Below are 26,449 nucleotides of genomic sequence, written 5' to 3'. Positions count from 1 at the left end.
GACTTTTCAGAGCCTGGTGGATTTCCAGAGTATAAAGCTATGACGTTGGAGGGAGGGGGATAGAAGAGAATCCAACATCACTCCAGGATTGATAGCTTGGAGACAAATGCAAGAAAAGATCGCCTAGTTTTATTTGTTTGGTTCATGTTTTCTCCCATTTTTATGGAAAATTTCAAGTGTATATAGAGAGATAACAGTAAAATTCATATAACTCCCATGTACATGTTTTTCAGCTTCAAAAATTATCTACTCATGTTCAATTTATCTTTAACCCACTGCTGTCTCCTCCTCTGATTATTTTAAAGCAATTCCAGATGTCCAATAAGTTATGCATAAAGTGAGATCTCCTGGTTTTAATCTCCAAAGTCAGCAGGCTCAGAGAGGTGATGTCACTGAGCTAGACAGTGGCAGTTATTTTTAAACCTTAGACTTCAAAACTGAAAGTAAAAAAGGTTACTAACAGATAATATTAGATGTTACATAGTGCAATTAAACAGTATTATGGGATGTGAATTGTCAAATTATGTCAAGCATAAGGTCTGGTCCATGACCATGGTCACATTTTGGACAATAGTTACAAGGAGAGCAGGAGGATCCCCCACATAAGAACCTTAACATACAGACTGAACATCACTTGAGCCCATTATAAATTTGTCATTTAAAACCTTATTTTCAGCTTGTAGTAACACTTTACCTAATGAGTTCCTTAAGTTAAAACTCCCTCTTTTAAAAAAGTAACTTTATATTATTTGGCCTATAATCATCTTTTTTAAGCCACCCATTCAGAAAAATGGCAAGTTCTCCCAGAGTTCAACAAGGTGTGGGGACTTGTGGTTGATGTTCCTTTTCATCAGTAATTTTGAAACCAAATCCTTGCAGATTTTGAAATTGCAAACAAATTTGTCCAAGTGAAAGTGTTCTTTTCAACTATTTAGGAGTGAAATGGGTCTAAGAGTTTTCCTAAGCCTCACTGCTTCCCATCTTCAGCCTGTTCTATTTTCCAAGAAAGAGGTTAACTGATGTTCATTGAGCCAGCGTCAATGTCTTATCTAACATAGGATATCATAGCACAAGGGGGCATGAAACTACTTTCCCAGGTTTCTGAGGCTTTAAACCCTGAAGCACCATTGTTTGGGCTGGTCAGAATGCCCCAAAAGTTTCTAGAACAAGAAGAAAATATTCTGTTAGTGTCTTTGTCATGAAAAGGTGCAAAAATTGATTTGGCTGCCTTGTTATACTTGCCCAACTGATTGTATCTCAAAATGTTAGCCAGGGCAGGTGACTGTGAGAAGTGAGGCATGGGTCTCCCAACCATGGGAGTATTTGATGAGGAGGTAAATGGGGGTTAATAAAAAAAGCTGCAAAAATTATGTGAATAAATGACACTGTAGCAGGCAGACATCCAGACATTTTTCTGTACACAGCTCCCACTTATTTCTCTAAAAGGTAATAACAGCAGAGTTTGACGACCTATCAGTTTCACCGTTTTCATTGTGTGCTTTTTCTGGGCAGGTTATTCACATCGAACTCCTTTGATGTGATCAGTGATGACGCTTTCATGGGTCTTCCCCATCTGGAGTATTTGTAAGTAACAACAAAAAATTTCTTTTGACATGATAATTCAGGACTAGCGCTCTCAGGTTCTCACAGCTGTTTGACAAGAAATATTATGACCTATTGCAGATTCATTGAAAACAACAACATCAAGTCCATTTCAAGACATACTTTCCGGGGACTAAAGTCTTTAATTCACCTGTGAGTATGAACATTGCTATTACTTTTTAAGGTTAGGAATGAACAATGCAGTTTGATACCCTGTGGTTAAACTGCCCACTGGATGGGTATCCATGAAAATTTAAGAAACCCAAATCATTTCTCTCCATGCCCACTTGCCATCTCTCCATATCATCAGCCAATGTGTGTCCAGTAAACTGCTTACTATTAATATGATTAGCCTAATCCAACCACAATTAGGAAAACAATCTAATGAAGGGAAATTGTGTGACTGAAATAACTTTTTTATTATCTACATCATCACTCACTTCATGGGTAATTATGGGTTGACAATATAGTTGATTTGATGTTTATTATTTTTCTTTATCTATAAAAGCCCTGACTTTATATTCATTTGAACATATACTATATTTAATTCGTCAGTGGGTGATTAAAGCTACATGAATTGTTCCTAACAGGAAGCAATTTTGCTCCTAGAGAACATTCAGCAACATCTGGAGACACATTTGGTTGTCACAACTGGGGACAGAGGGCAGTGATGCCCCAAACACCCCACAGTGCACACGACAGCCCCACAGCAACTCTCCGGCCTAAAATGGCATGGTGCTGAAGTTGAGAAAGCCTGAAAAGCATGAACCAAATAACTTGTTTCTCCTAGCCTCCCCCACTACCTACCTACACACATGCATATTTTTAAGGAAACCAGAAGGGCCGTGGAAGAAAAGTCACTAACCTTTATTAGGTACATATATTATGGTGGTCATTATGCTTTACATTAATTTTCATTTAATCCTCTCAACAATCCTGTCAGTTAGGCACAACAATTCCCATTTTCGAAATGAGGAAACAGACTTGGAGGGGATATGTAACTAGTGAGCTGAATAGTTACAGAATTATAGAATCAATCAAATAGTTGAACTGCAATGGCTGTTCACCCACTTGATGACTATTTTTCAAGTGCATACTGTGTTATCTCCTTAGTGTTAGATAAAGATGCAAGAGATCTAAGCATCATTCTGTGACCTTTAGCTTGTTCCCTCACAATCCCTCATTCCCAGCTCTGTTCCAAGCCCCAAGAAGCAGCAGGGAACCAGGCAGACAAATATTCCTGCCCTTGAGCCTATATTCTAGTGTGTCCTCAGGGTCCCGTGCTGCCTCTACCATGCCCTGTTGCTCCTGCTGTTGGATTTGCAGCAAGGGGAACTGATGGCAGACGTGTGTCACAAAAGTACTTATGCCTTCATGCCTTCTGTATATGGTCGTCACAATAAAAACAGTGTTTGCAGTGCTGCCCAGCATGTCAGTGACATAATGTGATACAAAAATGGCTGGTTTGAATGTTATGCCATTTTATCACAGAGCCCAACACTGTCAAACATTGTTCAGAAAAAGTAAATATGTGGAAGTGTAAATGGAAGTTCATGACCTCAACTTGAAATCTACTTGATTCACATAAATCCCATTCAGCGTAACCTCTGTCCAGTACTCAGCGTCATGAGGGACTGAAGGAAGGATGTGAGAGCCAGGAATCCTCTCTGAGAGCTCGCAATCTAAACCTTGCCATGGCCCTTGGCTCCCTCAGGTGTACCTTCTCTCCAGCCTCAAGGCCTATCTCAGAAAGAAGGCAGGCAGGCAGGGGAAGAGAGACAGGAAGGGGAGAGAAGAGAGAAAGGGGAAAGAAGAAGTCTGTACTACACACTAGTGAAGAACATCGATTTTGTTTGACTAGGAGCCCATTATGTCCATCAAGTGAAATGGGAATTTAAATTTGGGTCATGATAGAGCCCCCTCCTTAGAGGTTTGAAGACTATAAGAAGGACCACTGGAACAGCACGTGCTTAGAAATTGTCAAGCCCAAGGGCACTCCAAAGGAGCCTTCAGAGAGAGAGACGTGACTCCAACAGTCAAAGAGTGAAAGGCAAGTCCCACCTCTCTGACCAGGTGCTGGAGGTGGAAGGAGGTGTTGAGGGAACAGGTGAGAGTTGGTAGAGTGAATATGACTCTTTGATCTCTTGCCACTTTAACACTTAGGTTGACTCATATGGCATTGCCAATATTAGACTGTTTTTTGATACTCAAAAATGGCAATACCATATGGTTCATCCTAAATAGTCTGTATTACTCACAAAGATGAAGAAGATCCAGTTCCCACCTGGAGTTGCTCAGTCTAGCAAGAGGAATTAGACAAACAAATATTTTCTCACTGGGTGCCTTTGTCGCCAAGTTACATTCACCTTTCCAATTATCCTGTTCTTCAAGGTGTTTTTCCTTCTTCCTTCCTTCTTTTTTTTTTCTTCTCTCCTTTCATCCTTTCAAGGAGGGACAGGTAGGGAGGATTTGAAACCCAAATATCCCTCTAACTGCTCAGTACATCCAGTTCATTTCTATTATTTACCACTTGGAAATAAATCTGACATTTATTCGGGCCTTTAATTTCCTTTTTGAGACTTTAGGATTCAAAGTGTACTTGCCTCCAGCTCAGAGCAATTCTTCCCAATCAAAGGCGAGCACTGAAGCGGTGAAGAATTATCACCTCACCCTCTGAAATGTCCATACTGCAGGAAGACTTTACAAGACCTTTTCATACTGTTGACCTTGTTATAATCTCTGATGACCTTCTGAGGGAGACAGGATGGTAGCACAACTGCTGTTGATGAATGAGAACTTGGAGGTGCACCCTGAATTAAAACTGCTCCCCAGTTAGTAGAAGTAGAGGCAGAATTTTCCCAAGGTCCTTAATGAGATGTCTAATGCCCTGTCCACCCTGCCAGCTACAGCAAGACTAGAAAGGTTTTATTGAGTTGTCTGGACCCTTCCACAGGGCACAATACAGCTAAGGAAGAAAGAGAAGATCCCAAGGATGGAAGCCCTATCCTAGATCTTAGTTCCCAAATGCAAAGAGTTGGAATTAGACGTATGCTTTTGGATCAACTGGCTACCACTCCGGCCTAACATTAAAGCTGTTCCAAGGAGCCCACCTGAGCATTTATATAAATTCAGTTAGTTCCTAAAGAGGCAGTGCACTTATCTCACCTTCTTACATATCTATCTCAGTAGACTTAACTTCTAAAGAGAAGTTTATAGACAACTTAAAAGTTACTATATATACCGCCTCCCCTCCAACCTTGCCCTCAGAAAAGGGAGAGTTCCTTACATTTAAATCCTTATAAAGCCAGTTAAATCCTTGGAGCCTCTATGTATTACTTTATTTTGAATTATTGTCCTAATGTTATACATGTTTAACTTTAATGTTTGAATAGTTCATTCATTTCAGCAAACTTTGAATTTTTATGATGACCATGTATTACATGAAATAAAAGAAAAAGTGGATTAAAAATAGTTCATGGCCACTGATGACAAAAATCTCTAAACATTATGCATTGGTTTCTGTTAAAACCCATGAGCTTCTTAATAATGATTTCCATGAGTACTGCATAATTGTCACTATGACTAAGGCCCAATGGAGGCAGGATTGTTGGTGTACATATATAAAAATATTTGAGGAGAGTTTTATCATCAATCTATATGTGTTGTGGAGCACCTACTGGATGCTCAGTACTGTGGGATGCAAAAGTGTCTATGGCAGTCCCCAAACTCAGGGTGCCTGTGTATCCTAATCAGTCAGGCACGATGTCTTCATTTCAGCCTTCACAATGACATTCATGTAAAGAGGTGGTGTGATGTAGAGGCTGAGGGTGATCCCTGCAGCCAGACTGCCTGGGCTCAAAGCCTGGCTTTATCTCTTAACAGCTGTGGGGCATCAGGTTGGTCACTTAGCCCCAGCATGCCTCGGATTGCTTATGTGCAAAATGAGAGTGATAGTAATCTGTAAAAATACAGAAGGGGGATGATAAAGTACTTAGGAGTACCTAGCTCTCATGGTTGTTGTAAGGGAGATTAAATTAGTTAATCTATGCAAAGGGCTTACAACAGAATCTGGTATGCACCATTATGTAGGAATAAACTAAAACTCACTGTGTAACCCCTATTGGTCTTGGATCAGGATTCCAAAAGCTGCAGTTGTATTTATCCCCTTTAAACATTCTGTATGAAATTAAAAGAACTGTACTTGAAGCATCACAAATTCAGTGAGACACCAACTCCAGCTGAGAATCACTACAGGGAGCCTGGGAGCACCCCAGATGGCTGTGGGCAATGCTTTCTTAGCAGCAGAAGCCAGTGGCACTGAAACAAACGTGCTGTCTGAGCCAGTCTGGTCTGCCTTAGAGAGAAGACTTTCCAGTAAGTTCCATAGTGATCATAAGAGGTTTTCTCAGGTAAACCAGGAAAGTTATTTCTAATAGTAGTGTATATAGTTTTAAAATCCAGCACTGATTTGAACCTTGCCCAGCTAATGGGCTTTTGAAAAGGAAAAATCCTTCATATCAATTCAGGCTTACACTCTTTTATACCATCACACTCTAGACAAAAGAAAAGGGAAGAGAAGGTCTCTAGACCTTGTGGACCGGTAGCGTGGTTCTCTGGAATCATTTCCTTCCAACCTTCATGTCCCCTGAGATGGGCTCTGTATTAATGACGGAAACAAAGTACAGCAAAATCTTAACAGTGATTGTTTCTGCCAGGATGATTATTGCTTTTCTCCTTTAAAAAAATAATTTTTGCATTTTCCAATTTTTCTTGAAGAAATAATGATTATTTTATTAAATATGTGTGTATATGGATATATGTATGCATCTGTGTCTATGTATATGTATGAGTATATATATATGTGGTATATGTATATGTAGGTGGTATGTATATATATGAGGTGTGTGTATCTAGATGTGTCTATTGTACATATATATATGGGTGTGTGTCTATGTACATATATGTGTGTGTATTTACATATAAATATATATCAGTAAAAGATGGAACACTTAAAAATATCAAAGCATAAGAGTTTTCTCTACTCAGGTAAAGAGAATAGATAATTTCAGCCTCCTGAATTGAGCATTTAAAAGTGCTTAGGTATGAAATATCAGTTTTGACAACAGCAACAGAGAAATTATTTTTATAGTCTTAGTTATTTGATATAAGGCTTAAAGATACAGCTGCAGATATGGAATTTTTCCAATCCATTTCAAAGGTATGTATATAAAAATACTAGCAGTTGCACATGTTAATTTTTGCAGTAAATGGAATCAGTATGCGTTACTCAGTTTTGCAGACAGAAACCTAGAGAGGTAAAATTAAGTTGGCTACAGGTACACTCCTGAGAGTAATGAAGCTCAGATTTAATCCCATGTCTACTTACGACAAAGCTGTCACCCAGACTACTACAGTGCACTAAATAGTCCCGGGAATAAGAACTTCAACCAGTTGTGTAAAAGATACAGTATTTTTCAATCAGAGCTTTTGTTGAGAAAAAGGGAATAAAAATATTAAGTTGTTACTCTGTGGAGCTGGGGGAAGATGAAGGGAAAGAAGAAACGGGGAAAATTTAATGGGTTAGATTTTCCACTTTGCTCTCAAGTGGCAAAACTCAATGCCAAGATGGAATCTGAAGAATCAATCTTAACACCAACCCTAAACCCCTAACCGTAGCCCATGAACAGATTTTTCAGTACTCTAGCTGTTTAACTGACCTCCTAGGCACCAGATCGTCTAGTCATTGTGCATGAGGACCAACGCCGAGTGGGCTTCGGGCAGCATCCTGGGACTTGCTCCTTTCCCCTCCTGACAACCCTGGCCCAGAGCCCTTTGCAGCTCCCCCATGAAAGAATCTCCATTAAGGCCCCAGATGCCCATGCTGGTTTTCACAGGTTCCAGGTCCCCACAAAGCTGTTGCGGCTGGTATATCCCACAGGAATGGCTCCAAGCCTGGGCAGACAGTAATCCTAAACTACCCCAGAGGATAAGGGCCTGAAGCCATATAGGAATCTTGTGATGAAGACGGTAGCTCCATCCTGAAGCCCGCCTCAGAAAAGAAGTTTACATCATGTGACCACTCAGGCGCCCAAGTGCTGACAGGACAGTTATACGCCCCGCCCCCGCCATAACTTTGGAACCTTATGAATGCAGCCAAATGATTGATTTAGAATGACTGAGCCCTCACCTGGACGGAACCATTACATATACAGACACTAAGTAACAGGGTCCTTTAAAAAATTCAACTTTGTTCTTTCCTCTGAGTTTAAAATAGTAATACATGCTTAATGATAAAAACTCCCACAATCCATTTACATAACTAAAAAATTCCAAATGTAAAAGATTTTATCTCCTTCTAGACCTTCTTTATGTATCTTTAGACATCCATCCTTCCTCCCCAGTGGGATTACACTCTACGTACTATTTTCTAACTTACTTTTTTTCATTTGAGCATCATTTAAGCATAAGAGATGGTGATCTACCTCATTTTTTAAAAATCTGCTGCAAAATATTCCTAAATATGAACCATCATTTATTTACACAATCCCTTATTAATAGACATGTAAGTTGCTTCCAATTCTTTGCTGCTAAAGGCAATACCGGATTAAATATCTTTCCCCAGTTGTGCAATAGACCTCTAAAAATTCCAATTTCTTTTCTCTTGGGAGTTGGTAAAAACTTTTAACTGGCCACATTTAAGATATGTGTGGGGACATTTCATATTTTTCTTAACTTTGTGGTCTCTGCCGAACCTCTTCTATGTGTCCTGTGCATCTTTCACCCTGTACCCATCAGCCTGCACTGGAAAGTTGCTTTATGTCAGGGCCCTGTTACATTTTTTGCAGAATAATTCCCAGGCTCTGTCACCTTTGTGTTCCTAAGACATTTTCTGTCCAAATGCCTGCTGCTTGTTTTCTTTTTATCCAAATGTAACCCAGTGTCACCAAGGCCTCCCAGAGACTTAGGGAAGCTGTCTGAACTCCAGTTCCTGGGTGGAGGGCATTTCGAGGCCTCCCTCCTACATTTTTGAGTCTTGCGTCATCTTGTTTCTGCTGCTTTTATGTGTCCAGGCAGCCTTCTCATGCCTACCTCTCACCAAACTTAGGCACTTCAAAGCTCCGTCCTCTCTCTTTCAGAAATAGTCCACTGTGAGTCAGCATTTCACTTTTGGTAGTGGGAGGAGGTTGTACTGGGTGCAGTAAATCCATCCACCCTTTCCCCCTGGCATCCGTCATTGGTGCTCAGCCTCTCCCACCCTCTGGTCCCTGGAGTGAGAGCCTCCCTGTCACAAGAGGTCCTCAAGAAGCACGTGCCTCAGTCCACAGCCCATCAGACCAGCCTGATTTTGTCAGCCTCTTCCCCCAATTCTATTGAATTAGAAGTCCTCCATCCTGCCATGCAAACATGTCATCCTCTCTATCCCAGAAACCTGTAGCTCCAAGTCTGTATCTCACCGGCTGCTTCAGTGGTTGGGCTTCACCTTGGGTATGTGAGGCCTAGAGCTCTATCCTTTGGGCAGGAATCAGAACTCCCAGATCGGACCATTATTTTAAAGAATGGCCTTGGGCAGCAACACAAACATGGTGTCTCTTCCTGTGCAACCCTGCAGGCAGCAGTACTTCAGGACTTGACAGTTTCAAAATTTCACACCCACTGTCCTATAACCCAGCGTCCTCCAAGCTTGTGCCCTGCAACCAGCTGCAGCTGGTGCTGGTTTCTGGTGTAAGGACATCCCATTTAGGAGAAGTTAGCATGAGAAATTTAAGACACATCATTCCAGAAAATAAATCGAGACACATGACTTGGGAGTGACTCAGGACTGGTCCCAAACAACAGGAAATTTCTTCATTTGACCCCCAGGCAGCAAGATGAATTATGGAGGCATTCTCTTGAAGAGTGTTCTTTAGCAGCATTTTATTAATAATACATAGGTGGACAGTCACAGCAGTTCATTCGTATGGTCAGTTTTCTAAATGTTGTTTCTCTTCTGCTTTTCCCTGCCTCCTCCTCCCAGCTGCCCTTAATTAAGAGTAGACTAGATGCCAGGTACCAGCCTGAGTTATCTCATTTACTTTTTCTAACAGTTTTATGACATGACTGTTATTACCTTCACTTAAAAATGGAAAAAACTGAGTCTTAGAGAAGATACGTAACCAAAGCCACAAAGCCAGAAAAAACTGGAGTCAGGATTCAAACTGAGCTTAGAATGACTCCAAAACTGTGCCTTTCTTCACAAAGTGGATTGTCATTGAAACGGGAACATTCTGATTCAGTTTTCCCATTCTCACGTTCCAGAGTTCATTGAAAACAGTTTTCTAATCCAGTAGTAACTTCTAAAACTCGAGGAAACAACGTAATTAACTTAAAGATAATTAACTGAAAGTGTTTTTTTCTTAAATCTTGAAGGTTTGCACTTGAGAAATTTCGTGTTAATTAAAGAGGTGGAAGAGATAAAAGACTTTTGAGAGTGTCTTAAATGGAATTTGAGAGAATTTTCAAGGGATTTGGAGATTGACATTGTAGGCCTTTTTGTTTCAGTTTTATGTTTTAATATTATGGAAAAAACACTCCTAAGAAAAGCACACAACATGTATATGTGTGGAATCTAAAAACAAAACAAAACAAAATGAACAAAATAACAGTAGACTCAGACACTGAGAAGTGACTGGTGGTTACCATAGGGAAGGGATTGGGGTGTGTAGGGGGGAAGGGGAGGGGGATTAAAGGGGCACTAAAATTCCCAGTCATAGTATGAGTTGGTCAAAGGGATGGTCATACAGCATGGAGAATATAGCCAATGATTCTGTAATATCTCCATGTTAACAGATAGTAACTACACTAGTTGGGGTGAGGATTTAATAATGTGGGTAACTGTTGAACCACTATGTTGCATACGTGAAGCCAATATAAGATTGTATATCAACTATACTTCAATTTTTAAAAAAAGTGTATGTGCAATGCTGGTTAAAAATAGCCAGTTCCCATGACCTAGAACCCTTCCCCACCATGCAGCACAGATCGCTCCTTGTTATGTCCACTTGTCTGTGGTATGGACACATTTCCTTCTTTTGATACTATCAGGACTATTTCCTACTCATTAACCTTGATTAGAATCATTCTAGTCATTCATGGAAGAACAAACAGAAAGGGAAAGTCAAAGTAATTCCTGCAAAAATAAGGCAAGAACTGGAGAAAGGGGAAGGAGATGATTAAAGAGAGTGGATGGATGACTATTTGTGAGGAAGCTATTTTCTGGGATGGAATAGATGGAATGAAAAGGAAGGGCATATAGAAAAAGGAAGCATGTAGTTTGTAAAGAAGAAAGGATGTGCTGGCGGGAAGGATAGATTAGGCAAGTCCCCAAACTCTAGTGCTATTGATGCTCTCAGTGGGGGGTTTAGCTGCTCTCTGGAGCAAGTGAGGAGGGAAGGAGAGGGGATGGGTAGCCTGGTGGGAGGGGGAGGGCATTTGGCCTATTTAGTTAGTCATCATTTGGAACACATCTTCTAGTCTGAATGTCTGAGAGTTTCAATCTCATAGTCTGTTCTACATACAAAGATCAATGCCCAGGTATCAATTTGTTGCTGGTATTTGGGGGGGTTGTTTGTTTCTTTGCTTGTCTGTGTGTGTGTGTGTGTGTGTGTGTGTGTTTTATCATGCTACATACAGTACCATAAACACTGAATGAACTCTGAAGCGAAGAGCCTAAGAATTGAAAATACAATAGCAGGAATCTGAGTAGTATCTTAGAAGAAGAAGAAAGATATTCCAAGTAATTTGGCATAGTCTGGAATAAAAGGGACTCAGAATTAAGGTCTATCATAAAATGTATTGATTTAGTTTATGACTACAGTTTACATCACTTTTTTTTTTTTTTCCAGGAGCCTTGCAAACAACAATCTTCAGACACTTCCAAAAGATATTTTCAAAGGCCTGGATTCTTTAACAAATGTGTAAGAGGACCTAAAAAAAATCACTGATTACTTAATTTCCAGTAGCTAACGAAGAAGCCTGGTATTGATGATTATAATTTTTAATTGGCTCTATAATTATATTAAACCTTGAAATTTTAAATTGGCTTAAATTTTAAATTTATTTGGACTAATGTTTGAGTCTTCTATGGCATTTACCACTGGAAATTCTGACTATTTAGTGCCAAGTCATTCTTTTGACAAAGTGTGTGTCTGTATGGGAGGGAGGGAGTGATGGTACAGGACTTTGAGTGGGTGGGAAGAGGAGACACAGATTGAAATTTCAAGATGCCTTTTTTTCTCATGAGGTCCAGGAAATGGGGCTATAAAGGAAAAATATAAGGGAGTCTGGGAAACTGTGTAAAGATGAAAGGTTACACCCATGGGTTGGTCAGTTAATGGAGAAATAGAGCAGGAAGTGGGGGAAGGGAGGAACGTTTGCCTTTTCTCTCATTAGACTGAACAACAACTCTAGGCTTAATCCCCAGGAATTTGGCTTTAGCCCCAGGAAGGGAATGAATTTAATTATTTTTGACCCTTTTTCAAACAAAAGAGCTTTCAAACTTTGACTTTTAAGCCTCAGAGTGAAAGATCTTTGTAAGGAATTTGTATACTTTGCTGTAAGCAAAGCAAGTAATGTATGCCTAACCCTCTCAAAAGCAATTTAGCTTCAGTAAGTGCCTTCCAGATCTTTAGAAAGATATTTAAATGCAATAAGGTAGAATACAGGAACAAATGAAAGGATATATGAAAACAAAAGATCTTCTTTTTATTCAGGTACTTTGATACAGAGTATACATTCAAGACAACTTTTCTCCAATAACAAAAAATCTGAGTGAAGTATTTTCTCCCAAACCCAGTATTTAATTTCAAGTCAGTAAACTAATGAAAAACTTTCTTTGTTCCTTGCAGTATTCCTCCATCCCCTCCTCCATGCCTGTTACCCCAATTCCTGAATGGTGGTTTATTTTCAAGAGAGTGCCAGAATCAGGACACTTCCAAAAGAGTCTCAGACAGGCTAGTTATCTGCTCTGGTTTATAATAGCCCAGAAAAACTGACAGATTATTCTGGGTGAAGAGTATTCTTGGGAGATGAGGTCAATCCTGGGAATGTCTTGGAAGTCAGATGATACTCCATGGCAGACATGGGGATACAGATTATTCGGGGTCCCTCTGGCCCATTCTTATGTCAGCCTAGCAAAACAAAACAAATAGCATTTGAAGTTGGCTCAGTCTCTCCAGGGAATCCCATAAAGGGTTTGGCCTCTTGGGCCTACTCTAATATGCCCAAATCAAGAATTCTCTAAAAAGTACAAGGATCTATGCCAACCTGTCTTTTAGTGAATTCTTGGTTTTCTTGAATGTATCCCTTAAAAAAAAAAACTTTAAATACTTCAGCATTTAAAAATGATTCAAGCGCTGTGCAAAGTGTAGGCAGTATCTATTTTAGTAATTCTGTGTGACCAAGAAGGGTTTTAGGAAGGAGATGGAATTTCTGAACCAACCAATGCAAATAAGCAAAGAATTTGGTGAGTTTGGGTCATATGTGGAAATTTAAACTATCTATGCTGTACAGTTTATTATAGACATGAGCTAATGTGTGTCTGAGTTAACTCTGCTGTGTCAAAGTCATTTCCTATTTAAGCTGAATTTGTAGGCCATAGAATAGGATCAGGATGAATTACATCTGTGAGGAAGAAAAAAAGCAAATAGTGCACTTGATTTGATTAAACATGATACAATAACCACCACATTCTATCCTCTAGATCAGCACGATCCAAATGGTAGCCACACATATGGTCACTGAACTCTTGAAATATGTGCCTAGGGTAACTGAGGAGCTCAATCTAAAATTTTACTTAATAAAAATTAAGTAAAAAACTAAATTTAAATTTAAAAACTGATTGTCAGTTCAATTATTGCAAAACTTTTAAGTATATTTGGAATAACCTGGGTATGTGGATCTATCTTTTCAATTATCTTATGAAATTGAAATATGGATCATGTATCTCTGATGAAAATTTAGCATCTGAATTGAGATATACTCTTAAATGTAAAATACCTACTAGACCTCAAAGCCTTAGTATAAAAAAAGAATGTAAAATATTAATTTTTGTATTGACTACACATTGAAATGATATTTTGTACATATTGGGTTAAATAAAATATATTATTAAAGTTAATTTCACCTGTTTCTTTTTACTTTTTTAAATGTGCTTATGGAAAATTTTTAATTATATATGTGGTTTACATTATATTTCTATGGACAGCACAGCTCTAGACTGGGCTACCTGTGAGTCCAGGAGGGAGTAAGTTATAAGGTTCCATTTATGGGTGGCCTTCAAGAGTGCCCTGTGGTAACTCTCTGAACCCAAAGTGAATTGTCAGTCAGGTTCAAAGTAGACTATGGGGCATGATGTAAAGCCCAGTAAGGTCATTCTGCACAAGCTAATTGCTGAAGTAGAATACATACCTGTGTAGATAGACCCCTCCTACAGCAAAAGCAGCTGAAGTTTGTCTTTCAGGGACCTGAGAGGGAATTCATTTAATTGTGACTGTAAACTGAAGTGGCTGGTGGAATGGCTAGGCCACACTAACGCAACTGTTGAAGACATCTACTGTGAAGGCCCCCCAGAGTACAAGAAGCGTAAAATCAATAGTCTCTCCTCCAAGGATTTTGATTGCATCATTACAGGTAATGTATTCCAAATCATTCCAGCTCATAAAGTTAAACTAAAGCTACATTTTTTGCATATGCAGGAACTTATTTTTTTACATCTTAGAAAACTGAGAAATTTAATTTTAAAAATATTATTAATCATTGAAACATGATGTGTTTAAAAGCAAAGGAAAATTAACACTTTCCTATTTATCTAAAATAAATGTATTTCTTACAGACATCTGAGATCTAGCCGAGGAGCAAGACAGTAGCACACACTCATCATCATTTCCTGTTTTTGCAGAATTTGCGAAGTCTCAAGACCTGCCTTATCAATCACTGTCTATAGACACTTTTTCCTATATGAATGATGAGTATGTAGTCATTGCTCAGCCTTTTACTGGAAAATGCATTTTCCTTGAATGGGACCATGTAGAAAAGACATTCCGGAATTATGACAACATTACAGGTATGAAAAACCTAATCAAATTTTGAATAGAAAGTTAAGTGCTTGGTCCAAGGGCAATTGGAAAAGAGTGTTATGGGGGAATATTTGGGGCAGGCTTACAACTCTACCATTGATTAAATGACCTGGGATTGTTGTTTAAACCTTCATTTCCTCACTTGCAAAATGAGAATAATAATACCTAACTCACAGGGTTTTTGTAATAATGATATCACATATCAAGAAACTTAGCATAGAACCTAGCTTTTTATCTACTAATATGCAATAAAATGTGGATTATTCTTTTTCAAAGGAAAAATACTGAAGTAGGTATTATTAGTTTTAATCCAGGTTCTGCCACATACTAGCTGGAGAAACCTCTCACCCACCCTGGGCCCCACTTTTACTTAGCTATAAAATAAGGATGTTATTTCAGATTGTTAAGTCTCAAACTTTGTTGCACAAACATTACTTCTACAAAATGCTAATGTATGCCTTGTGACAAAAAGGGTTTTGTGGTTCAATAAATCTGTGAACCATCCTCCCTCTTGGAGATTCATAATGATACCATTAGAAGCTCTGAGAAGTCCTGCAGTGAGGAAGCCTCTTTCCAGTAATTTTTGCATTTTTTTTTACCACGGAAACCACTTTTATTCCATGAAAATTTTTACTTAGGTGATCTCTTAAGCTTCTTTCTGATTGCAATAACTTTAAAATTTTTAAGTCAGATATTAGAATATGAGACTCCCTCTGAAATGTTTATACCAGCTTTAGTCTTTATATCTCCAAATCTCCTTCTAAGTAAGAGTGCTGAAATCACCCCATAAAGCTCTTTAGACAAGGCTGGAAGGGTCATGATTATATTTGTTGGTGGCCATTAGACTCATAGCACACAGGATCAGGTCTGGGGCTTGCTTGAGACCAGGGTGCCCAGATAAAGGGATCCCCTCCAAACTGAGATCCTGCCAGAAACCACATGCTTTCTCAAGAAGGAACGTTATGTTTCCCTTCCTCCCTAAGCGTTCCTCAGTTCTCCAGTGGACTGCAGCAGTTTTGTGCAGTTTAATCCAGGTTCTTCTGAACTGTGTACAGTCCATCAATTGCTCTGGATGACTCATTAGATGAATGTTTGAAAGGGAAATGAATCATACATTTGCAGACTTTCAGAAGGCATCATTTAGTCTTGGATGACAACTATATGCCATGTATTCAGTCACTCTGCCCTCCCTCACCCCAGATGGACACCATTAATTGATCATGGTTGCTCTTTCTTGCAGAGTAGAGACACAGCCACAGAATCCTTCTCAACACAGTTCTCCAGGCAGTCACAGTCAATCAGTTGATCTATATAGGTACACAGTTGAAATCTAGTGGCCATCCCTGACCTAGTCCAAACCCTTACTGTACAAAAGAGAAAAGGTCACAAACAGAAAAATTTGCCCATGGGTGAGCAATTAGTAGAAAGAGTTGATGCAGAACCTACTGCCTTAAAGCCCCTAGAGCTAGTCAGAAAACACCTGGGGGCCATATTTGCCCTGTTCTCTTTGGATTTCCTAGAGCCAAGCTCCCTCTAGGAAATCAGAATCTACTGATAAAATGTCAAACTCTCATCACCCAAAAGTATCTAGGCCACTGACAGATCCATATTGTTTTTTGAGATTTCCCAAAGTAATTTTCAGGAGCATTGCCCATGACTGTACCCCTCCTTCACTTATCTCAAGGACTCCTCTTCCTTCTCTTTTCTCCTGTAACCAGTGACCTAAAGTTTCAGAAAATGACAGGTGGCATCTCTTTCTTTCTCAGGGGAAAGTTAGGTTATTCTAGAGCAAGAAGCAGTTCCCAATTAGAACAAACCAATTACAGGTAGAGCCATGGTCTGCCCAGATCTCCACTCAAGACTTCATAGCGTGGTTCTATAACCCTGTAGGATCCTAGCCCTGAAACAGCTCACCTCCCCACTTTGGGTTAAACGCAAAGAGATGCTGGTGGGCCTGGGTTTGAATCCTAACTCTGCCTTCTCTTAGCAGCACTGAACCTCCCTGAACTTCAGTCTGTTCATCTACAAAAGGGAGGATAATAACATATATCCCTCAAGATTGCTGAGAAATTTTAATGAGATGATTTGGCATAGTAGGTGTTCAATAAATGGCAGTTTTTACCACAATTATGATGATTAACTCATGATGTGTCATGGGATGCAATGCTTTCTGCAGGAAGTGAGAGGAGAAAACTCAGGCTGTAGTCATGTGTCCTGAACTTCTAGTGCAGGTTGCATGTGACAGGACAACTCAATTGTATGTAACAAGGCCCCAAAAGAACTTTAGGATCCTACTGCCATTGGGTCTTGGAGATTGGCCATGCCTTGTCAACCAAGGACATCTCTTATTTCAGGCTGATTTTGGTGGAAGTTGTATGGCCTCAGCCTGCATGTTTACATGTTCCAAAAGGATGGCCATCCAACTAATCTCCCATTTGTCTTTTCCCAGGAACATCTACTGTAGTGTGCAAGCCTATAGTCATTGAAACCCAGCTCTATGTTATTGTGGCCCAGCTGTTTGGCGGCTCTCACATCTATAAGCGAGACAGTTTTGCAAATAAATTCATAAAAATCCAGGATATTGAAATTCTCAAAATCCGAAAACCCAATGACATTGAAACATTCAAGATTGAAAACAACTGGTACTTTGTTGTTGCTGACAGTTCAAAAGCTGGTTTTACTACCATTTACAAATGGAATGGAAACGGATTCTACTCCCATCAGTCCTTACATGCGTGGTACAGGGACACCGATGTGGAATATCTAGAAATAGCCAGAACACCTCAGACACTCAGAACGCCTCATTTAATCCTGTCCAGTAGTTCCCAGCGTCCTGTAATTTATCAGTGGAACAAAGCAACACAATTATTCACTAACCAAACTGACATCCCTAACATGGAGGATGTGTACGCCGTTAAGCACTTCTCAGTGAAAGGTGACGTATACATTTGCTTGACAAGATTCATTGGTGATTCCAAAGTAATGAAATGGGGAGGCTCCTCATTTCAGGACATTCAGAGGATGCCATCGCGAGGATCCATGGTGTTCCAGCCTCTTCAGATAAATAACTATCAATATGCGATCCTTGGTAGTGATTATTCCTTCACGCAAGTGTATAACTGGGATGCAGAGAAAGCCAAATTTGTGAAATTTCAGGAATTGAATGTTCAGGCACCAAGATCATTCACGCATGTGTCCATTAATAAGCGTAATTTTCTTTTTGCTTCCAGTTTTAAGGGAAATACACAGATTTACAAACATGTCATAATTGACTTAAGCGCATGACCCACCAAATTCTGTGGCTGCCATCAGCAACTTTCTACAGTACATGATCCGGATGAATTCAATGCATGACGACTCTTCTTATCACACTTGCAAATGAATGCCTTTCAAACACTGAGACTGCTAGAACCACGCACTACCAGTATCTCCATCCTTAACCGTCCAGTCCAGTGGTGTGGGAAGGTACCTTTTATAAGACAAAACTGAATTGTGTAACTGTTCTTTGCAGTGCAGATGTGTAAATGAGCGTTTAATGGTATCTGTTACTCCAAAAAGAAATATTAATATGTACTTTTCCATTTATTTATTCATGTGTTCAGAAACAACTGCCAAATAAAATGTTTACATTTTCTTTCATATCCCAAAGGTAATTATTTAAAGGAGCTGTTTTCTTCTTGGTGATGGTATTTTGAGGGAATAGTTTTATACAATAGGGTTATGTCTGGATCAATAATTTATTGTGTGAATCATGAGTGAAGATGAAACACTGATATTGATCACCCATAATTTATGAACACGTTTATCAGCTGATTTTGAACATTCAAAGGTGTTTCCAAAGGCCATTGCTTTTAGGAACACTTTGAGGTGAAATGGTGACAGATTAAAAGAAGGGTAGAGAAACTTGCCTATTATAAGAAGACTAATTTGAAATAAAGAACAATAAGACCCATCCTTTCCTCTCTGGTAGCTCCAGCTGAAAACATCATTCAGACAATTTATAGAGAAGCTAAAGTCAGGATTTTGGATTTTAAAAAATGTCTGACTCTCGAATCATCTGACAGCTGATAAAGATTGTAATCTTATAGCACTTGTCTCAAGTGTACCTGATATGAAGGCCTATTGCTCAGATCAAGGATGCTTCACTTCTAGACTCAGTTTTGGCACATGACTGATCAGGTGCAGAGTCCCAGGAAGCTCCTATTTGATTTTCTAAAGTCCTGCTCCTGGATCACCTGGGCTGTTAGAGCCTCACAATGCCTGTGATAAAAGAGGCTCTCAAAAACTTTTTTCAAAGATGCACATATGTCCTCTTGTTATAATTTCATAACAAACCTCATGAGGCCTTTTAATCTATTCAGCCATTTATTGAGTACCTATTAAGAATGGCTATCATTCTGGTAGTGGCAGGGAGGAGAACTGAAAAAGAGTAGGACATGGTCTTTGACATCTGGGGCCTTATTAGACCAATTGGAGGTTAGGGCACAAAATTTAAGCAAGCAGTGAGGGCCAAGTATCATCTGACCATTATGTCACAGACTCTCAAAGAAGAGTTCTTGGAAAAAGTGGTCCTTGTCTGAACTTAAAGAGAAGATATGATTTCAAAAGAGGATCATGGCAGGGAATGTATTTCTGGCATGAATTGGTTGTGTGCCACCTTCACGGAGGGGATCAGAGCTCCCTCCAGCTTATTGCTCCACAGATTCTTTTACCAAATGAGTTGGGCGTGGGAGGGCAGAGAGCCACCCCACTGCCAGAATATATCTGGCAAACTTGAGGCATCAAAGTTACACACCGAAGTTACATAGGTTCTGAGAAGCAACACTTTGTGGAGTTAGGCACAGGAACCAGATTCCTTTATCAGGTGGGAAGATAATAACTCCAACACTGGGGTCATGGGGGAGAAGAAAACTTCCCAACTCCTGATCCTGTACATAGGAAGAACTGGCCTTTGACTCCTACTTTTTTCAGTTCCTTTTTCCTATAAGCAGCATACATGCTGTTAGAGAATACCTGCCCCATACGGACTGGGTTGAAGTCCGGCCCTGCCATTTACTGGCTTTGTCCACAGGCAAGTTACTTAACCTCTCTGAGTCTCAGTTTCTTCATCTGCAAAAGGACAATAATGCCTACTCCAACTCAGTGGAACGATTAAATGATATAGTGAGCACATGGTAGATTAATTTTGCAAATATGTACACAACAATAGCTCCCATCCTACACACTCTTGAGAACCTTGTCCCCACCCCATCAGGTCATGCCTAATTCCCCTATCCTTAAATCTGTATGGGCTTGTGACTGATAGAATGTGGGAGAAATGATGCAGTTGGACTTACGACTAAGTCATAAAAATGATAAAGCTTCTGCCTTGTGAACTGGAACAACTGCTTTTGGAGCCCTGAGCTGTCATGTGTAAAATCCTGCTAGCCTAAGGCCACCATTCAGAGGAAGCCCAGACTTTGGTCAATAGCTCCAGTTGCAGTTCCAGCCAACAGCCACATCAACCACCAGTTCTGTGAGCGAAGATGCCTCTGGGTGATGCTAGCTCCAGCTGTCAAGTCACCACCAGCCACCAAACCTTTCCAACTAAGGAGCAAAGATAAGCCATCTCCATGGTGCCTTGTCCAAATTACTGACCCATAGAATCTATGAGCACAATAAAATGGTTGTTTAAAACAGCTAAGTTTTGGGGGTGATTTGTCACACAACAGCAGTGATCAGAACAGCACATGGAGTGCTCAACACAGAACTTGGCATAAATTAGCACTCCCCAAATGCTAGCTATAGCGAATGGGCTCCACACCCAGAATATTGCATGCTTCTGGATCATGCTCTACCTTAATGTCTTAATGTAATTCACTTTATTTCATTTTTGAAGGATATCTTCTGTTTTCAATATGTTAACCATGTTCTTATTCTGTGGCAGGCACTCTGCTGAGTTCAGGGATACAGAGACTAAGACCTAGATTCTGCCTTGTTTGTTTTCAAAGAAGTATAGACTATTTAAATTAGTTAACTAACTCTCTAGTCTACTTGAAACCTGAGACCCAGAGATGTGAAATGAGCTGGGTGAGGTAGGCTACTATTCCTGCACTGCTTCACTTGGTTCAGATCTTTCTCCATCATGTGGTTCTCCCTTTCAAAACCTCATCCTCTAATCTGAATCTGGGACTGCAGATAGGGAGAACAGCGAGGATGAGGAGGCTAAGAAAATTAATTCAAGAAAGACTGAGCGGGGGGATATATGGTAGGGTTCACTTTTGTAGAAACTGACCGGTCTTTGGAGTGCTGTTCCCTCTTCCGGCACCCCTCATCCAACCTATATTACATAATCCTGCCCCCTCTCTAGCCACAGATGATTGGACTTGGACTGAACTCCTGATCCAGGTGTTTAACCCAGAAGTTGGGCTCAGCCTGAGCCAATCCACTTCTCTCTCCAGGTATTTGGAATGCGGAGAGCAGAGGCTGGGTTAGTTAGCCACGGGCACCAGATTTGTAAAATGATGATCTTAAGTCAAATACCTCAAAGCAGAGGGGTTTACTGAGGGAGTGCTCTCAGGCTGTGCCTGTAAGGGAGTGAGAAGAGCATAGGGCAGCGGAAGATGCCATGCAAGGATGTCGTTTCAGGAGCAGCTAGCTTCAGCATCACCCCACAGGGAACTCTAGAGCATGAATTGTACCACAGAGTGTGACCTGCCCTGAGGCAAGGGGGATGAGAGTTCATACTCCTCATCTAACAGTCACTGACGACAGAGTGTGAAGCATAACCTTCCAGACATATCCAGCAGAGAAGGTCTCGGTCGGCTAAGGGCAATCCTCCAGAGAAGGGCAGAAATGTGAGCTGTTATTAACCAACACCCATGGCAGGTGCAGGATGGGTGCATCAACCTAGTAAAGGGCATCTGGGTGGGACACCAACAGCATATGCTGCAGCAATGTTCACTAAGGCCCTGAAGACACCATTTTGGAGCAGCCATAATGGTCCACATACCAGAAGAGCAGGAGGAAGCTGGTCTGAAAGTGAGAAGAGAATGAACTTAGAAAGAGAAGATAACTCAGAGATGAGCAGAGGTGAAAAACTACACAGTCTGAGGGAGAGAAAAAAGAGGAAAGAAAAGAGAGAAGGGGTATGAAAAGGGAGAGGGTGGGAGTGAAAAAGGGAGAATAAAAAGAAAGGGAGGAGAGGTAATGGAGGGAAGATCGGGAGGATGTATCCCAAGCCGGGTCACCTGAGAACCAGCCTCTGAGAAGTGAATGTACAAACATTTATTAGCAGTACCTTGAGATCAACACCTGGAAGGCAGGAGAAGGAAGGAGGATTTGGCAAAGAGAGCAGCTGAGCTGGGATGCAATTCCAAGAAAGCAACCCTGTAAGGAGCTCTGGAGCTAAGCTGTCCCTTCTTGGTTGTCCCAAGTTGGAGCAAGGGGACCAGGCCTTTGAACCTCAATGTAGATTAGCCACTGGACGTGGACTGTCTCTAGACAAAGACATGGCCTTAGGTGAGGCTACTGTTCAGCCAACGTAATCCCCAAGGAAGACAGCAGCAGAAGTCCATCTTGTAATCCTCCCAGCCGCTGGGAAAACGAGTCCCAGATCTGCAGCCCAGATCCACCAGAGAGGGAAAGAGAGAGAGAGGTGGGAGACAGAACAGGGGGAGAAGCCACCCTGGTCCTTTAGGTCAGAATAGTTAGGCACAATGTACTACAATGTAGTTACAATGGTGAGTAATAAATATTTCAATCCTTTTTTCTCTGCTATTCAAACTATAATATCTATTTATTTATCTTCAATTTCACTGACTCCTTTGTCATCTCTGAAGTCAAATTCCTTTAAAAAGTATTATTTCCACCAGGTCAAAGGTTTTCCTGAAGTTTTAAAATTTTTCCAGTGTTTAAAAGAATTTGACCATGGAAATTTAAAAAATTCCAATGTATTTTAGACCAATGTATGCCCATTTGTATTGTGGACCCATATTTTTGAAAGGTAGATTAAAAATGAATAACTAGAAAAATGATCACATGCTTGGTTATTGCAGCAATTTTAAATGGCTATAAAAGTTTTCAGTGTTTCCTCTCAAGGTCTGTACTTATGTCATTCCAAAATGATGTCAAACTCTTCCTGGGCTGGCACAGGTCCTAGGACCACATCTGTATGTACACTGAACTAGTCAATGATAGTTCAGCTCACTCAGTTCAACTCCTACAGTTACATGTCAATCTTAATCTGGGTTGTAGAAACATTTTAATATGATTGCTATCAAGAGCATTGGGGCATCCAGGGATACCACAGGACTAGGAAGACCTACAATGGCCCTATAAAGTCCCAAAGGTGGAGTTTAAAAATCTAGCCCGGCTTCTCCACCTATTCCAGTATCTTCCATTTCATCCATGCTTGTCACCCTCACAATTTGCCAATCCCTGTACATCTGAGCACTTACATGCTTCTGTGCCCAGGTTCCTCCAACCACCAATAACACCCCTTCCCACTCTTCTACCGTTTGAAATCTTACTCTCATCCAACCAGTTTAGATGTGGGTTTCTTCCTTCTCTGGCTTGTTCAGCCCATGGTTTTTACCATGAACAAGGCTCATCATGCAGCCATGTATTATGGTTAATTGTTGACATATCTCTCTCTCCCACCAGGTTACACAGCCCTGACTGTGTCTTATGCCTCTGTGATTCTTCTATCCCACCCCACCTTCTGTCCTCTAGAACAGTCTTACTTTGCAGAAAGTCCATAAAGCTGGTGCAAATGAAATCGCTCGAAGCCTGGCAGCTCAGCCTTCCTTTTTTCTTATCTGAGAAGCAGCCACATCCCCTACAGTGAATTCCTAGCCCCATGAAGAATTCTGGCCATAGGTTACCGCCAAAACAATTGGTCTGCACAAGCCGACCTGCTTCCCAGGAATAATCAGAGTGGGCCAGAAGAGGAAAGACACACAATTTATTAGTTGAATAAATCCTGGTCCACAAAACTGAAGTTTGGTAACTGATTTACAGTTAATACGTGAAGATCCAAAGAGCAGGAAGCTTGATACTAACACCTTCAGAAAGTTGATGCCTCTTGTAAGTTTTATCCCCAGAGACAGATCCACATCCATGGTCAGTACCACTCAGAGATGTCCCAGGGGGAGGCATCTTCCCTAGCTGAAGCTTTTAACAATACTTCCCAGCAAAACTGTTTCCCAGAAATAAGTCTAGAAAGGACCAGAACCCAAGACAGTTGTCTTTTGTCCTTCATTCCTTTGACCCTGTCTACCCACATATAGTTAATGATTCTAAAAAATTCTTCAATATAGGAAATATTCTTTAACATTTTAACTTAATTATAATAGGTGCCATTTATTAAGCACCTACTATAAGCCAGTCATGATTTACTAAGTGCTTTCTCTGTATTGTCATTCCATCCTTGCTCACAGTTGTATAGTGAGTTAAGAAGCAAAGTCAGAATTCATTTGGATAGTATCCATCAGTGGCACCATGCTATGAAATGCTCAAAGACAAAATATATATTAAAATATATATATATATTATAAAATATATATAAAAATATATAAAATCTATATAAATAAATATATATATATTTATATATATATTAAAAATGTGACAGACACTCAGGAACCTGGAGTGTCCCCAGTAGCCTCAGGCCATTGATTGGGATTTACACCCATGGGCACAACAAGCTCAATTTTGTTGAAGATGTTTATTGAATACCTACTATGTCCCTCACACACAATTTATTTCCTGAGTAAATCTCACAATTTATTTCATGAGTAAATGCCTACCCCTGACACAATTTTAGATGATATGAAGGAAACAAAAATGAACAAGTTGTCCCTATCCTTAAAGGATTTACATGCCACCGGGACTTATTTTTAAAAGGCAGTGTGCAAAGATTTTTTTTAAAAAGCAACTTCTATAGGGATCTAAAGGAGAAGTGAAAAATTACCCATGTTTCCTCACTTTTTGCCTGTAAGTCTATTCTGCTGTAACCACAATATTTCTCTCTTTGGGGCAGTGGACATAGTGATTAACATCATGTGTTTTGTACTCCAGCAGACCTGGGTTTGCATTTCAATGTGGGTATTATATGAGCAGCCACCCCTTGTGTCCATCGGTATAAATTCCAATTAATAGCCTGAGGCTACTGAGGGCCCTCCAGGTTCTTGAGCGGGGGTATTTATCTGACAGTTTACAAAGTTCTGAATTTTGAATATATATTTTGTCTTAAAGCCTTCATAACATGTGCTACTGATGGACAATAGCCGAATGATTGTGATTTTGCTCCTATGACCTTGCTCTGCAACCTTGGGAATGTTAATCTTGTCTGTAAAATGTGAATACTGTAATGATCATTATAGAGTGGGTTTGTAGATTTAATATAAGCCTTCCAACTCTTCCAGGAGGTATTACTAATAATACCTCCATTTTATTGAAGAGATTAATAACTTGCCCACATACACACAGCCAGCAAGTCTGACCTGGGAGCTTGCATATGACAACTCTAAGTTGGGTCATACTGCAGAAGTCATGCGTGTTGTATGGGAGCTGTAATTATTGATCAGTTTAGGCAGAAGACTCCTAAGCACCTTCACATCCTTCTCTGAGAGCTGAGGTTGTCTGTGCACTTCTAGAAGAAGAGGTCGCACAAAAACACAGGTGATCTTCCCATCAGAGGCAGCTGAGCCCAGCAAGAGAGGAACAGGTAGATGGCCAGACCACTCCAGCAGCATTCCCCAGTTCCAGCATGGAATACCTCCATGAGTCATGGACTGTCACATGCAGGCATTCTTACTGAGGAACACTGAAGGACTTTGGGAAAATAAGCTGTTTGAATAAAGCCTGCTTTTATTAAAATGTGGTCAATATTTTCATCAGTGGAGGGAACACGGTAAGAAAACTAGCTCAACTTTCTGTCTGGCTTTTATATCACTAAAAGCTAGATATCCCTGAATGATAAAATGAAGCAATTCTACAACACTGCCTCTGTCAGAGTGATGTGTATTTTTACTTTTTTAAAATTAATTTTTTTCCTTAAAGAAGACAGGATCAAGCTCTGAAGGGGCTTACCATATCATAGCTGTGTTACTTTGGCCAAATCTCCTGAACTAGCATAAGTCATCCTCAACTAGAAGTGGTCTGGTGAGAAGTGTACTCCCATTTCCCATCTCCAAACCCTGTCCATTCTCAATGGGTGTGCCACAATTCCATGTGGGGTTTTCCCAAATACCCACCACTATTTTTTCCACCCCAGGTTCTGATCCCTGAGGAGACACAGTGGTCAGGATTCTTTGGTTGTAAACTGCTGAAATCCAAATGAACTAGTTCTAAGATAAAAATGCATCTAGCTTCAGAAATACCTGGACCAGATACTCAGATGATATTTTCATAAATCTGTCTTTCTGTGACTCTTGGCTCTGTTTTCCTCCATGTTGACTTATTTCAAAGTCAGTCTCTCCTTTTGTGGTGGAGAAATACCCACCAGCTGGTCCAACATCTTGCCACTTTAGGATTGCTCAGTAGAAAGACAATGAGTGCCCTCTGTTCAGTAGTTTTAACAAACATTTGGAGCTGATGCTGATTGGCCCAGTGCCCACCCCTGAAGCAGTTACTTGGGCTAAGGATCGAAGGCTCTGATTGGCCAAGCTTGGGTCATGTGCCATGAATGAGAACCACGTGGAATGAGAGTGAGGTTAGGGTAACTCCTTAAGGTAAAACTGTAGTGCTATTTTAAA

At 40.3% G+C, this 26,449-nt stretch overlaps 1 protein-coding gene across 5 annotated transcripts in view; it reads left to right on the top strand.

The window, feature by feature from the left end:
* Positions 1-22,686, top strand: part of LGI1 (leucine rich glioma inactivated 1) — a 39,911-nt gene extending 17,225 nt beyond the window's left edge. The window contains exons 3-8 of one of the 5 annotated variants that reach the window (XM_017678033.3): positions 1,513-1,584; positions 1,684-1,755; positions 11,484-11,555; positions 14,099-14,268; positions 14,537-14,701; positions 17,945-22,686. In XM_017678033.3, the coding sequence (XP_017533522.2) occupies positions 1,513-1,584; positions 1,684-1,755; positions 11,484-11,555; positions 14,099-14,268; positions 14,537-14,701; positions 17,945-17,982 (589 nt within the window). In that variant the 3' untranslated portion in view covers positions 17,983-22,686. Of the gene's footprint in view, positions 1-1,512; positions 1,585-1,662; positions 1,756-11,483; positions 11,556-14,098; positions 14,269-14,536; positions 14,702-17,163 lie in introns of all 5 variants that reach the window. The other 4 variants (XM_073240666.1, XM_073240667.1, XM_017678030.3 and 1 more) reach the window with 4 other exon arrangements.
* The last annotated feature ends 3,763 nt before the right edge of the window (positions 22,687-26,449 follow it).

Source organism: Manis javanica, chromosome 7, assembly GCF_040802235.1.
Source record: "Manis javanica isolate MJ-LG chromosome 7, MJ_LKY, whole genome shotgun sequence".
Classification (NCBI taxonomy): Eukaryota; Metazoa; Chordata; class Mammalia; order Pholidota; family Manidae; genus Manis; species Manis javanica.
The sequence above is the reverse complement of the archived record's forward strand: the minus strand, read 5'-3'. Positions and strand labels throughout refer to the sequence as shown.